We start from the raw sequence: 13,533 nt of genomic DNA, 5'->3' as shown, positions 1-13,533 counted from the left end.
AAGTTATGTTCACACAAAAGCCTGCATATGAATGTTTATACCAGTTTTCTTTAAAATTGCCAAAACTTGGAAGCCACCAAGATATCCTTCAGTAGGAGAATGCAAAAGTAAACTGTACTTCATCCAGACAATAGAACGTTATTCGGCACTAAAAAGACACAAACTGGGGCGCCTGGGTGGCTCGGTCGGTTAAGCATCCGACTTCGGCTCAGGTCATGATCTCACGGTCCGTGGGTTCGAGCCCCGCGTCGGGCTCTGTGCTGACAGCTCAGAGCCTGGAGCCTGTTTCAGATTCTGTGTCTCCCTCTCTCTGCCCCTCCCCTGTTCACGCTCTGTCTCTCTCTGTCTCAAAAATAAATAAACGTTAAAAAAAAAAAATTAAAAAAAAAAAAAAGACACAAACTGTTGAACCATGAAAAGGTATAAAGGAACTTTACATGCACAATGTTGAGTGAAAGAAGCCAATGTGAAAACGCTAAGTACTGTATGATTCCAACCATATGACACACTGGAAAAGGCAAAACCATGGAGATAATAAAAAGATCAGTGTTTGCCAGGGGTTTCAGGGCGGGGTGGGGGGAGAGGAACACGCAGATCGTGAAGGATTTTTAGGAAAGTAAAAGTATTCTGTACGCTATTAAAATGGTGGACACATGTCATTCATTATACATTTGTCAAAACCCTCAGAATACACACACCACCACGAATGAACTCTAATGTGAACTATGGACTTTGTGTGATGATGTGTCAATCTAGGTTCATCAGTTGTAACAAATGTACTATTGTGATATGAGTTTGTGGTATGGGATGTCCACAGTGTCAGAAGTTGTGGTGGGGGTGGAGTATATAGGAACTCTTTGTACCTTCCACTTAATTTTGACGTGAACCTAAAACTACTTTTTAAGAAGTTTATTAATTAAAAAAAAGCATTACAGTATTTATAGCAAAGAAAGGTTTAGGGTATTTTTATTGCTACAATAAAGACTGAGGGATATAAATATACAAATTCACTAGCATTCCTGCAGAAAAGCAATATGACTTGTAAAAAAAGAAACTAGGTAAAGCTGCTTAAGAATAAGTTCAACAACATACAGGGAATGCAGGGAGTTTACACGGAAGATTCAAAATTTTAAGAAGCTGTGAAAATAACTCCCATATATGTACTTTAGCTCAGTATCGGCATCTGGGAGCTTGTTAAAAATACAAATTTGGGGGGCACCTCGGTTAAGCCAATTAAGCGTATGACTCCTGGTTTCGGTTAAGGTCAGGATCTCACGGTTTCGTGAGTTTGAGCCCCACATCAGGCTCTGCACTGGCAGCACAGAGCCTGCTTGGATTCTCTCTCTCCCTCTCTCTCTACCCCTCCCCTACTCGCACTCTCTCTCTCTCTCTCTCTCTCAAAATAAATAAACTTAAAAAAATGCAAATTCTTGGGGCGCCTGCATGACTCAGTTAAGCATCTGACTCTTGATTTCAGCTCAGGTCATGATCTCATGGTTTGTTGAGATTGAGCCCTGTGTCACTGTCCTCGTGGAGCCTGCTTAGGATTCTCTCAGCCTCTCCCCCACTCATGCTCTCTCACGTGTTCCCTCTCTCAAAATAAATTAAAAAAATAAAAAATGCAGATTCTTGGGTTCTAAACCAAATGTAATGACTTAGATTTTTCCAGAGTAGGGTCTGAAATATGTGCTTTAAAACTCTCAAAATGACTGAAATTTGAGAAGCACTGTGATCTCTTTAAGCTCCAGAATGATACCCAGTTACCTACTGAACTGATATATTCAAGTATCCCACAAAGCCCCAAAACTCAGTCACAAATTGACAGTCTTTCCTTCCCCTTCACTTTTTTTTTTCCCCCAGCAACGCCATGGAGAGTGCTGTCAACTACGTTTCCTCAGGCTTCTCCAGGTCCCTTTGAGTCCACTTCCTTAGTTTGTTACCAACCTGCGTTCCTCCACTCATTCCCTGGACCCCTCCATACTTCATGTGATGATTACATCTGGCCGAGGTCACGGCAACACCTCTTAAATGAGAGCTGTTTCCTAGTCTTGCTTCCGACAAACCTGTTTTCCAAATGTTAGCTAAGATAAAATGCTCGCCTGCCTAAAATCTTTTAATGACTCCCTAATAGGGAGGAGCTCTAGGTTCATTAACATGGCTTGTAAAGCGCCTGCACGATCAGGATCTGACCGATGTTTTCCCTAACCATCCTTAATCCCCACCATTTTCCTCCTTTTACTTTACTTTATACTCCTGTTCAATCTAGACTGAACTTCCTATTCTCATTTTATTAGTATCCTCTTTCTACATGCTATAACTTTGCTTTTTTTTTCCACTTACAAAACACAAGATGAATGGTTCCAGTCATGTAAAGATGGAGTTCGTGCACTCTGACCTGTCTCTCCTACTGCATGTAGGTAAACGCTGTGCACAGAATGCACATCTAAGAGCCCTAAAAAGTAAAGGGTAGCAAGGTGATTAGAGAAGGAAATCAGACCTTAAAGTAACAGTGAACTGGTGGTGAGTTTCTTAGGTTTTTTTCCCCCTCCAAACTCTCCAGGCTTAAAGCCAAAGGCAGCATGAAACCAGGAACTGGGCAGTAGGTATGAGGAAAAAGAGCTCCCAGAGAAGCCTCTATTTCTGGTCTGAGGAATGGGAAAGAGGGTCTATACTAGTCAGAGAGAAATCTTATCTTTTGTCTGTTCATTTCCCATTCCTGCCTAACCCCAAGGCATCTAGCAGCAGTGGTGGCCATACAGGCTCTTAAAACTCTACGAAAGGAGTTTTCTCTCTCAGCAGAAAAATCCGTGTTCCCAAGAGCACAGGGATCCCACCCATTTTTATTCTTTTTCTCCCTGTCTCCTTGTTACTCAGCTGCAGAGGCAGACACAGTTGCAGGAAATACAGAGCAGAGGGGAAACTAAAGGTCTGCCTTTCTACCCAGAAGACTTGAAAGAGGGGGGCCTGGGAGCCAAAACGTGTAGGAGAGGTAGCTCAGGAAAGTGCTCCCGTAAAGTTGTGTATGAAATCCTGGGCTCATCCCTGAGTTGCACGTGCATGGATCTGACCCTGCATCACATACTAGAAACTGTGAAAACGGAAACAAAGGGGAACAAACCACGCAAGTTCGGAAAGGCCAGTAGGAGGTGCACATGCAAGACAAGTACAACAGACCCACAAAGCCTTTAAAGACAGGGCTGTCCCGGAGCCGCATACATAGGAGAGAGGTTAGAACTGATGGCTTCAAACTTGCTTAAATAAAATTAACATCTCAATGTGACTTAAACAAGACCCAAAGTCTTAAAATATCAAAATGAATACATTACAATGAAAGTTACAGGACATACAGAGAAACAGAAACGTTTCATTATCCTGCAGGGCAGGACAACCAGCACACACTTGTGACGCATTTATGTATGGACAGTGCACTTAAAAAAAATACTAGGGGCACCTGGATTGGCTCAGTCAGTTAAGCAACTGCCTCTTGATTTTGGCTCAGGTCATGATCTCACAGTCATGGGATCGAGCTCTGCATCGGGCTCAGTGTGGAGGCTGGAGCCTGCTGGCAACTCACCCGCTCTCCCTCTCTCTGTCCCTGCCCCGCAGTGTGTGCTCGCTCACACACGTTCTCCCCCCCAAAAATTTAAAAACTTATATGAATAAATAATTTTAAAAATACTAGGCAAAACTGTTCTTTTGGTATGAAAAATGACATTTTGCTCATGTAGGAAATGTCCCATTTATTCATCGATAGTGAAGTACTGTAGAGTGAAATGTTGAGATGTCTATAATTTACTTTTTTTATTATTAAAAAAATTTTTTTTTAATGTAATTTCTTTTGAAAGAGAGAGAGACAGCATAAGCAGGAAAGGGGCAGAGAGAGAATCCTAAGCAGGCTCCATGCTGACAGCACACAGCCCGACGCAGGGCTCAAACCCACAAACCATGAGGTCATGACCTGAGCCGAAATCAAGAGTCAGACGCTTAACTGACTGAGCCACCCAGGTGCCCCTGTAATTTACTTTTAAATTATTCAGCAAAAAAAGGGTGCCGTAAGGCAAATACAGTAAAATGTTATCCATTATTAAATCCATGACTAAGACTGAATAGATGTATGCAAGGATAGAAAAAGAGAGATTCACTAAAGAACAGAGAACCCAGAAACATACACAAAAAATGGTATTTAAGTTATGACAAACTGAAGACAACAAAAGGAAAGGACAGACACATCAGTGTATGGTGCTATGAGAACTGGATCTGCTCACAGAAGGGATCAAAACTGACGAGTAACTCACATGACGCACAAGAATAAGCTCAAAATAGGCTATGGACCTAAATGTGAATGGCATAAAGACCAGGCTTTTTAAGAGAAAATACAGGAAGATGTCTTCATTATGACCTCATGGTAAGAAACAGTTTCTTAAACAGTCCAACCATAAAGGGGAAGATTGGTAAATCTGACCACACTAAAATTAAGAATTTCCATTCATCGGGGCGCCTGGGTGGCGCAGTCGGTTAAGCGTCCGACTTCAGCCAGGTCACGATCTCGCGGTCCGGGAGTTCGAGCCCCGCGTCGGGCTCTGGGCTGATGGCTCAGAGCCTGGAGCCTGTTTCCGATTCTGTGTTTCCCTCTCTCTCTGCCCGTCCCCCGTTCATGCTCTGTCTCTCTCTGTCCCAAAAATAAATAAACGTTGAAAAAAAAAAATTAAAAAAAAAAAAAAAGAATTTCCATTCATCAAAAAAAGTTATTAAGGGGGAAAGTAGGTCACATGTGAGAGAAGATATTTGCAGTGAGTGACAATAATTAGCAAAGAATCTGAATCTGAGATATGTAACTTCTACAAATCGGTAAGAAAAAGGTAAGTCATCCAATACATGAGCAAAAACCTTCAAGAGGCACTTCACAAATGACGGTATCTAAATATCCCATAAACACACAGAATGGTGCTCAACCACATTAGTAATCAGAGAAATGCAAGTTTATGACAGGCGGGGACACTCACCACTATCCTAACGAGGAGGACACAGAAATGCAAGCTTAAGCCACAAGCTACCACTGCACACTATTCTGAGAGTTGAATATTATGGTGCCTAACTTTTGGGCATTGGTGAGTTTGGGGAACAAGAGGACCCCACGTACGTACGGTGTTTGTGAGAACGTAAGTCAGTAAAAGCACTGTGGAAAACATTTTGGCATTATCTAATAATGTGAAGGAGGGTCACTGTCCTCTGACCTAGCAATTCCAGCCCTAAATATCACCCCAGGAAACCCGTGCCAGGATACAGGGACAATAGTAACACTGCCTGCGACAGCCCTAAAACACAAACAACCCAAGAAGGCCTCAATAATAGAATAAATGGGGGAAGGCTTAGCTGTACAATGAAACGACCTCTAGGGTAATATGCAAAATGCATAAATCTTAAAAGTACTTTTCAGAAGCAAATCACAACATATACATTATGAACCCCTCTATGTAAAGTTCACAAACATACAAACCTAAACTATAGTGATTACAGACACAAACAGATGACAAAGCTATAAAGAAAACTAAGTTACTCCCATTAAAGAGAAGGCTGCCTTTGAGTGGGGGCAGGAGTGAACACTCAGAAAGTTCTTAGGGACCTGGCAGTGTTCTATTTACTGACCTGAGTGGTGGTTACATGGGTGTCTTAGTAATTGGTTAAGCTGCAGATTTATGTTTTATGCATTATTTCTGTGTGATATTTCACCTTTCAAAAATGTACTGGACTGCAGCCAATTAAGCCAACCGTGCTGTCTCCCCATGGGGCCTGGTGTGCAGCCTCCTCAGTCGTATATGCAGCCTGTTGCTTCTGTGAGTTGCCTTAGAGGAGGCAGTCCTTTCCAGTGGACCTTCATGTCTGACCTCATGCTATCCCCAATCTGGGCTCCAGACAGGCACGTGGGGGGACCTTTGGAAAGCCCCAGGGCACCATGGCCAGGGTCCGCACAGGCCAAATCATGTCCATCCATACCAAGCTGCAGAATAAGGAGCATGTGATTGGCACCGTACACAGGGCCAAGTTCAAGTTCCCTGCTGCCGGAAGAGCCACATCTCCAAGAAGTGGGGCTTCACTAACTCTAATGCGCATGAATTTGAAGATATGATGACTGAAAAAACAGTTCATCCCAAATAACTATGGGGTCAAATACATCCCTAATCGTGGCCCCCTGGACACATGGCAAGCCCTGTGTTCATGAGAACCTCAGCACCACTGCCCCCCACCTTTGTGCCACCAATAAATCCTACTCTGTTTGAAAAAAAAAAAAAAAGGGAGACAGAGGTACTAGAATGAACACACAAAAACTGGACAAGCTGTATTAAGGTAACGGAGGGGCACTTCACCCCTCGGGAGAGCATTAGACTCTCGATCCTTGACGTCATGAGTTCAAGCCCCACACCGGGCACAGAGATGGGTGGAAGCGAGGGAGGGAGGAAGTAGTGGGACTAGCGGCAATTTTTCCCTCCCTTCCCCTGTACACAGTTTTATTGGTTTTATTATTTTTACATGTACAAGAGGACACTGTTCTTCAGCTCATACTTAAATGAAGAACTCTCCCTGCATTTGCTCCACTCATGACTTCAGCCCACATCAGTACCTTCCACACCCTCCTGGAAGTCTGCAGCACATGCAATTAACCACCGCTCTCCCGACAGATGGAGCTCAGTGTTCCTGACACCTGCTCCTGCTCCCTCACCAGTCCTTCCAAGCTGCTGCTTCCGGCACACGGAGGCAGTCTCCGGTTATCTCAGTGGAAGGTCAGTGTACCTCCAGGAGAGGTTCGTTTCAGAATCAACGAAAGAACTTACAGAACCCTGCGTAAATAAAGAATTTAGGCTCCACAGATCTTCAAGTCTACTCTCCATAGACTCTTCCAGGGCAGGGCACGGCCATTTGTTTTTAAAGAGCTTCACCAGCCATTCTACTGTCAACTGAAGGTGAAGGTTTTCAGGCACTGCTCAATCTCAGGGCTTCAATTTTTGCTTCTGAGTGTTAAAATTCCCACATCTACATCTCCAACTTGAACTGTTTTCCGTGATCTATTCCAACAGCCTCTGCATCTCTTCACTTGGAAATACCATCATCTACTCACACCAAGCACATCTCCTTACTAATTCAGCACTTACTCTCCAAAACTGATCTCTTTCCTGTCTTTTCTGCTTCTATTACTACTATCCCTATCCAAATCATCTAGGCCTAAACAAATAGGAATTCGTTTTTCCTCACTGCTGAACTGACAATTTGAGGACATCTAATGAAATTATTTATAGACCTATTATATCTCACTAGACTATAATTTCTTTGGTGGTTATTATACTTTTTTATATTTTCTACTCTCTGTAGCACCTAAGAGAAAGTCTTTTAAATAAACATTAAAGGAATGTGTGAGTGAACGAATAAAGCCATCAGGTAACCAAAAAGCAAAGAATCAGTCTTTCCAAGGTGGCTAACTGGAACAGTAGTACACAGAAAAAATATATACCTTTTAACGTAGGCAACAGAAACAGAGGTCAATTTCAAGAAAGACAGGGAGAAGAATTCAAAAAGAATTGAAATCCAGAGCCCAGACAGAGCTAACGATGGAAAGAAAGCACACATCTATTTGTAAGAAAGCGGGGAAAGCATAAGATGAGAACTAAAGGCAGACTGGTAAGTGGGTGTGAACGCGGTTCCTTATGGAGCTGTGTGGGCAAGACTTCATAGTCTCCATACCTCTGCTATCTTTAAGGGAAAACTTTCCAACCAACATACAAAAAAGTATTGCATTCTCATTGATTAGTTGGGTTGTTATTAACTTACTCACCTGAAAACAGATTTCTTCTCACACCTCTTTTCTCCAACCAGGGCTCTTTCCCTTGCTCCAATAAGGAAACCACATATGGCTTAGAAATGTTAAGACCTGCTTGCAGAAAAGGAAATAAATTCAAAATCAGTCCTTCAGTCCCTAGAAGAGGAGCCATTAAAAGAAATGCCAAGGGTGCCTGGGTAGCTCAGTCAGTTAAGCATCCGACTTCAGCTCAGGTCATGATCTCACAGTTCATGGGTTCGAGCCCAGCGTCAGGCTCTGTGCTGGCAGCTGGGAGCCTGGAACCTGTTTCGGATTGTCTCTCTTTGTCTCTCTCTCTCTCTCTCTCTCTGCCCCTTGCCTGTTCATGCTAACACGCACTCTCTCTCTCAAAAATAAATAAATATTTTTTTAAAAATTAAAAAAAAAATTTTTTTTTTCAACGTTTATTTATTTTTGGGACAGAGAGAGACAGAGCATGAACGGGGGAGGGGCAGAGAGAGAGGGAGACACAGAATCGGAAACAGGCTCCAGGCTCTGAGCCATCAGCCCAGAGCCCGACGCGGGGCTGGAACTCACGGACCGCGAGATCGTGACCTGGCCGAAGTCGGACGCTTAACCGACTGCGCCACCCAGGCGCCCCTAAAAAATTTTTTAAAGAAATACCAGATGTAGGAGCACCTGGCTGGCTCAGTTGGTAGGGCATGCAACTCTTGATCTTAGGGTTGTGAGTTTGAGCCCCACACTACATGTAGAAATTACTTAAAAATAAAATCTTTAGGGGCGCCTGGGTGGTTCAGTTGGTTGAGCAGCTGACTTCAGCTCAGGTCATGATCTCATGGTCCATGAGTTCGAGCCCTGCGTCGGGCTCTGTGCTGACAGCTCAGAGCCTGGAGCCTGTTTCAGATTCTGTGTCTCCCTCTCTCTGACCCTCCCCCATTCATGCTCTGTCTCTCTCTGTCTCAAAAATAAACAAACGTGGGGCGCCTGGGTGGCGCAGTCGGTTAAGCGTCCGACTTCGGCCAGGTCACGATCTCGCGGTCCGTGAGTTCGAGCCCCGCGTCGGGCTCTGGGCTGATGGCTCGGAGCCTGGAGCCTGTTTCCGATTCTGTGTCTCCCTCTCTCTCTGCCCCTCCCCCGTTCATGCTCTGTCTCTCTCTGTCCCAAAAATAAATAAACGTTGAAAAAAAATTTTTTTTAAATAAATAAATAAAATAAACAAACGTTAAAAAAGAATTAAAAATAAAAAATAAAAATAAAATAAAATCTTTAGGGGCACCTAGGTGGCTCAGTCAGTTAAGTGTCTGTGTCAGGCTCTGCGCTAACAGCATGGATTGCATGGGATTCTCTCTCTCCCTCTCTCTCTGCCCTTCCCCCGCTCACTTACTCTCTCTCAAAATAAATAAATGTTAAAAATAAATAAGTAAAATTTTTCGAAAAAGAAATATCTTGGGGCGCCTGGGTGGCTCAGTCGGTTGAGCGTCCGACTTCGGCTCAGGTCATGATCTCACAGTCTGTGAGTTCGAGCCCCGCAACGGGCTCTGTGCTGACGGCTCAGAGCCTGGAGCCTGTTTCCGATTCTGTGTCTCTCTCTCTGCCCCTTCCCTGCTCATGTTCTGTCTCTCTCTGTCTCAAAAATAAACAAAAACATTAAGAAAAAAAAAGAAAAAGAAAAAGAAATATCTACCAGATGTAAACATGAACGCTTAGGATTCAGTGCTTATAATCCATCTTAAAAAGTTAAAAAAGAGGGCCATCTGGTGGCTCAGTCAGTTGAGCGCCCAACTCTTGATTTCAGCTCAGGTCAAGATCCCAGCCTTGTGGGATCAAGCTCCACATCAGGCTCCTTGCTGAACGTGAAGCCTGTTTAGGATTCTCTCCCTCCTTCTCCCTCTGCCCCTCCCCACTCACACACTCCCTCTCCCTCTCTCTCCCTAAAATAATGAATGAATGAATGTAAAAAACAAACAAAAAGAAAACTAACATACCTCCCTTGGGAATATTAAGTCAGAAAACCAAGATTTACAACAGCCGTCCCCAAGTTTAAATTCTGACTTAGAGGAGATAAGAAGGAATACACTTACCCAGCGAAACCAGGTGGCTGTAGTTCTCCAACATCACATGTCTGTACAAATCTCTTTGAGTAGGCTGAAGCCATTCCCACTCCTCCTGGGAGAAGTCTATGGCCACATCTCTGAATGTCACTGACCCCTGAAATGATATACAGATATCTGCACAACCAGCACCCATGCTCCCAAAGGCCCTGATTAGGAGTGAAATGAGTCTCACCATGGAGAGTAGACAGTGTATGCATAGAGTAGCAAATGGGGGTTTTCAGAATTCTAATTAGTAAGAGCCTAGCTGTTTTGTTTTATTGCATAAGTGGAGAAAAGGAAAAAAATAAATACAATTTGTCCTGACATAATTTACCATTTTGTGAAAGATAAAGGATTATACACATGAACAACATGGATTTCTGCCTTTTGTTGTTCAAGTTCTTAGAATCTTAGAACACTTAATGAATAACAAAGACAGTCCCTTTGTATTCAGTAGGCAGTGTATATTTTCCTTGATAGCAGCCTATTTTAATGAGATCCGGCAAGAATATCTTCATGGTAACAACCGGCTACAGCAGACAGCAGCAGTACCTTTAAAAAGGGGCATGCACTCAAGTGCAACACGGTTACCGCCATTCCTGAAAAAAGGGCTATGAAACTTACCCGGGATGTAAGCAGTGTCACAGAACAAGGATACGCAGTAAGAAAGACTACCCAAGGAAGACGTGTCCCCCATCCCAGAATGGAACCAAAAGCTTTCCCCTCAGGGTTAGGAGTAATAATGTGCCCCACTTCACGGCCTGCTTTTGCACTGCTTCAGTAACCCACAGAACCATTAAGCATGAGCAGAAATTTTAAAAGGGGTCAAACTAGTAAGAGCTCCAGATGCATGGCAGTTGTATCTTACAGTTAAAAAAAAAAAAAAAGTTTTAAGCGATAAAGGTTACTGACTAGTAAAGGAAGCTATTTTCTCAACAACGGAATCTGCAGCACAGATGGAAACTGGACTCCCCAGCAAATTTGGGAGAGCATCTGGATTTGGAGACAAGCATGAGACAATGTATGTAGGGCAGAGAAGTAGAACTAAAAACAGGAACTAAATCAAACAGTTGGCCTTCTTACCCCCACCTCTGTGAAACAACTGCCAGAGATTTTGTTTGCCCCAGCTGAACCCCCCACACCCAGGATGGGTCACGCATCAGAGTCACTTGGGAGTGACTGTTGAACTGCACACCCAGAGTTTCTGGTTCAGAAGGTATGGGAAGGGAGTTCATGACTATACGTTTCTAGTAAGTTCTCACGTGATGCTGATACTGCTGGTCCAGGAATTCCACTTTGAGACCACTGACACAGGTGCTGAAAGTACATGCTTAATTAGAATATGATTGGGGCAGTCGGGTGGCTCAGCCGGTTAAGGATCTGACTCCCGATTTGCGCTCAGGTCATGATCTCACGGTTCCTGGGATGGAGCCCCACTTCTGACTCTGCGCTGACAACGAGGAGCCTGCTTGGGATTTCCTCTCTCCCTCTCTCAAAAATAAACTTTAATATGTACGACTGAGAAAGGGGTAGCTGGAGCGAGGGACAGAGTAAAGCACTCCGAGAAAGAAGTGACCTAACACACCCGCCCCCTCCCCCGCCGGCTCCCGACCTTCCCCCAGGTCCGAAACCCGCCCACAACCGGACAACGCGTTCCCGTCAACCTTCCCACGTCCCCTCAGGTCCAGGTGCCCGAAGGGGAGGGCCAGAGCAGGGCGCTTCCGGAGAAAGCAAGCCTCTGTCCCCCAGTCCTGAAGCACACAGATGCCCTGGGAAAGAAAAAAGGAAGCAGCTCACCTGAGACATGGCTCGCGGCGGGACCGAGGAGCGCAGGGGGAAACGGCACAGCTGGCAGCGAGAAAAGGCAGCCCTGAGCGCGCGGGCCGTCCCGGAGCGACCGGGCCCCACCGGCTGCGGACTCCCACCGCGGCACAACCACCCACCCACCCTTCCTCGTCACCCAGAGGACCGGGGCCGCCAAAGGGAGTCCCTCCCAGCCACGGTGTGGGATCCGGGGAGCCTAGACCCGACCCGCACCCCGGCACCGCCTCCTGTAACGGGGTCACAGGACGGCGCGTTTCCTCTGCGCCTTTAGCCGGGAGGGGGGGACGAGGCGTTCTCGAGCTGCAGGTGGCCTTCGGCTCGGGCCACCTGGAGGGGATCTCGGACAGAGGGGGCTGCTTTAAGTATCTTGGGCCCAAGCGAGCCAGACTTTCGGATCCGCGTCCCGGGAGGGACTCTACCCGCCACAGCCTCTCTCACCAGACCCCGCGACCAGGCCGGGCCGCGGACGACTACACTTCCCAGGACCCACCGCGGCCGCGGGGCCAGGGCAGAGGCGCTCCCATCACCCACCACCAATGCCCGAACGCCCCGCGCCTGCGCACACAGCGCCAGAGCCCGCGGGCCTCGGAAGGCTACACTGCCGAAGACCTACCGCGGCCTCCCCCGCGAGGGCTGAGGCGCTCCCCTCACGCACTACTACTGCCAGAATGCCAGGCACCTGCGTACGCAGCGCCAGAGCCAGGGGGCCTGGGACGACGACACTTCCTAGGACTACACTGTGGCCCACACACTACAACTCCCAGAATGCCCCGAGACCATTCCAAAATCCCGGTGGCCTCAACTACGACTCCCATAATGCTCCACGTCCCGAGCCTGACACCAAGACTCCACCCTCAGACCTGCTACGAAACCCAAACGGACTGCGGGCCCGGAACTTCCGCGACAAACCACCAGCGTCGGCAGCTGTAGTAAACGGAATTCCCGCGTGAAGGGCTGAGATTCTAAGAGACTCTCGCGCCAGGGCAGCGATGGCTCCCGTCGGCCGAGCCCGGACGCTGCATCCTTCGGACGTGACAGGAGAACGCAGCCCCGGGGTGGCCCGGCTCCTCCTCCCAGGTTCTGACCTGCCCCGACGCCCTTCGGAAAGAGGAGCTGGAGTAGCTGAACTGCCAGAACGACCTAGGGGCTCCTTTCCTCCCTACGCCGTGCAGGATGCTGTCGTGGCCGCGTAGGGAAGGTTTTGGGGCGCAAGCCAGACACCGCCCTGCCCTTAAAGAGCTCGGGGCCCCAGGGGGAGGGAGGCGGGAGGAGGAACTAGACACTGAAAAGAGTCGGCCCATTGAATCCGGGAGCATTGTTCCAGGTGGAGGGAATAGTTTGTGTAAGACTTAAAGGCAAGAAAAAAATGAAGTCCATTATTTAAAAAAAAAAAAAAAAAGAAGGAAGAACTCCACTGGCTGATGGTTACAGAGGGAGAGGTTGGGGGGAATGGGCAAAATAGGTGAAGTGGGAGTCACAGATTTACAGTTATGGAGGAAGTCATGGGAATAAAAGGTACAATATAGGAAATATAGTCAATGGTACTTTAATAAGGTTGTATGGTGACAGCTACACTTGAACATATAGAGTTGTTGAATCACTGTGTTCTACACTTGAAACTAACATTGTCAATTATACTTTAATTAAAAAAAAATTATTTTGTGGGGATGGGGAAAACCTGGGTGGCCCAGTCGGTTAAGTGTGAGATTCTTGATCTCAGGGTGGTGAGTTCAAGCCCCACACTGGGCCCCGCGCTGGGCGTTAAGCCTTCCTTTAAAAAAAAATACATATATATATTTTTTAGTT

General features: G+C 46.1%; 1 protein-coding gene and 1 pseudogene across 1 annotated transcript in view; one reads left to right on the top strand and one right to left on the bottom strand.

Moving 5' to 3' along the window:
- ZNF10 (zinc finger protein 10) overlaps nt 1-11,326 on the bottom strand; it is a 66,302-nt gene extending 54,976 nt beyond the window's left edge. Inside the window, exons 1-2 of the mRNA XM_032595354.1 lie at nt 9,892-11,326; nt 7,826-7,921 (exon numbers count right to left, since the gene is read on the bottom strand). Coding sequence (XP_032451245.1) covers nt 7,826-7,921; nt 9,892-10,099 — 304 coding nt within the window. The 5' untranslated portion in view covers nt 10,100-11,326. The remainder of the gene's footprint in view (nt 1-7,825; nt 7,922-9,891) is intronic.
- On the top strand, nt 5,750-5,859 carry LOC115498867 (annotated as a pseudogene).
- Nucleotides 11,327-13,533: the final 2,207 nt, after the last annotated feature.

The sequence above is a fragment of the Lynx canadensis genome, chromosome D3, assembly GCF_007474595.2.
Source record: "Lynx canadensis isolate LIC74 chromosome D3, mLynCan4.pri.v2, whole genome shotgun sequence".
NCBI lineage: Eukaryota > Metazoa > Chordata > Mammalia > Carnivora > Felidae > Lynx > Lynx canadensis.
The sequence above is the reverse complement of the archived record's forward strand: the minus strand, read 5'-3'. Positions and strand labels throughout refer to the sequence as shown.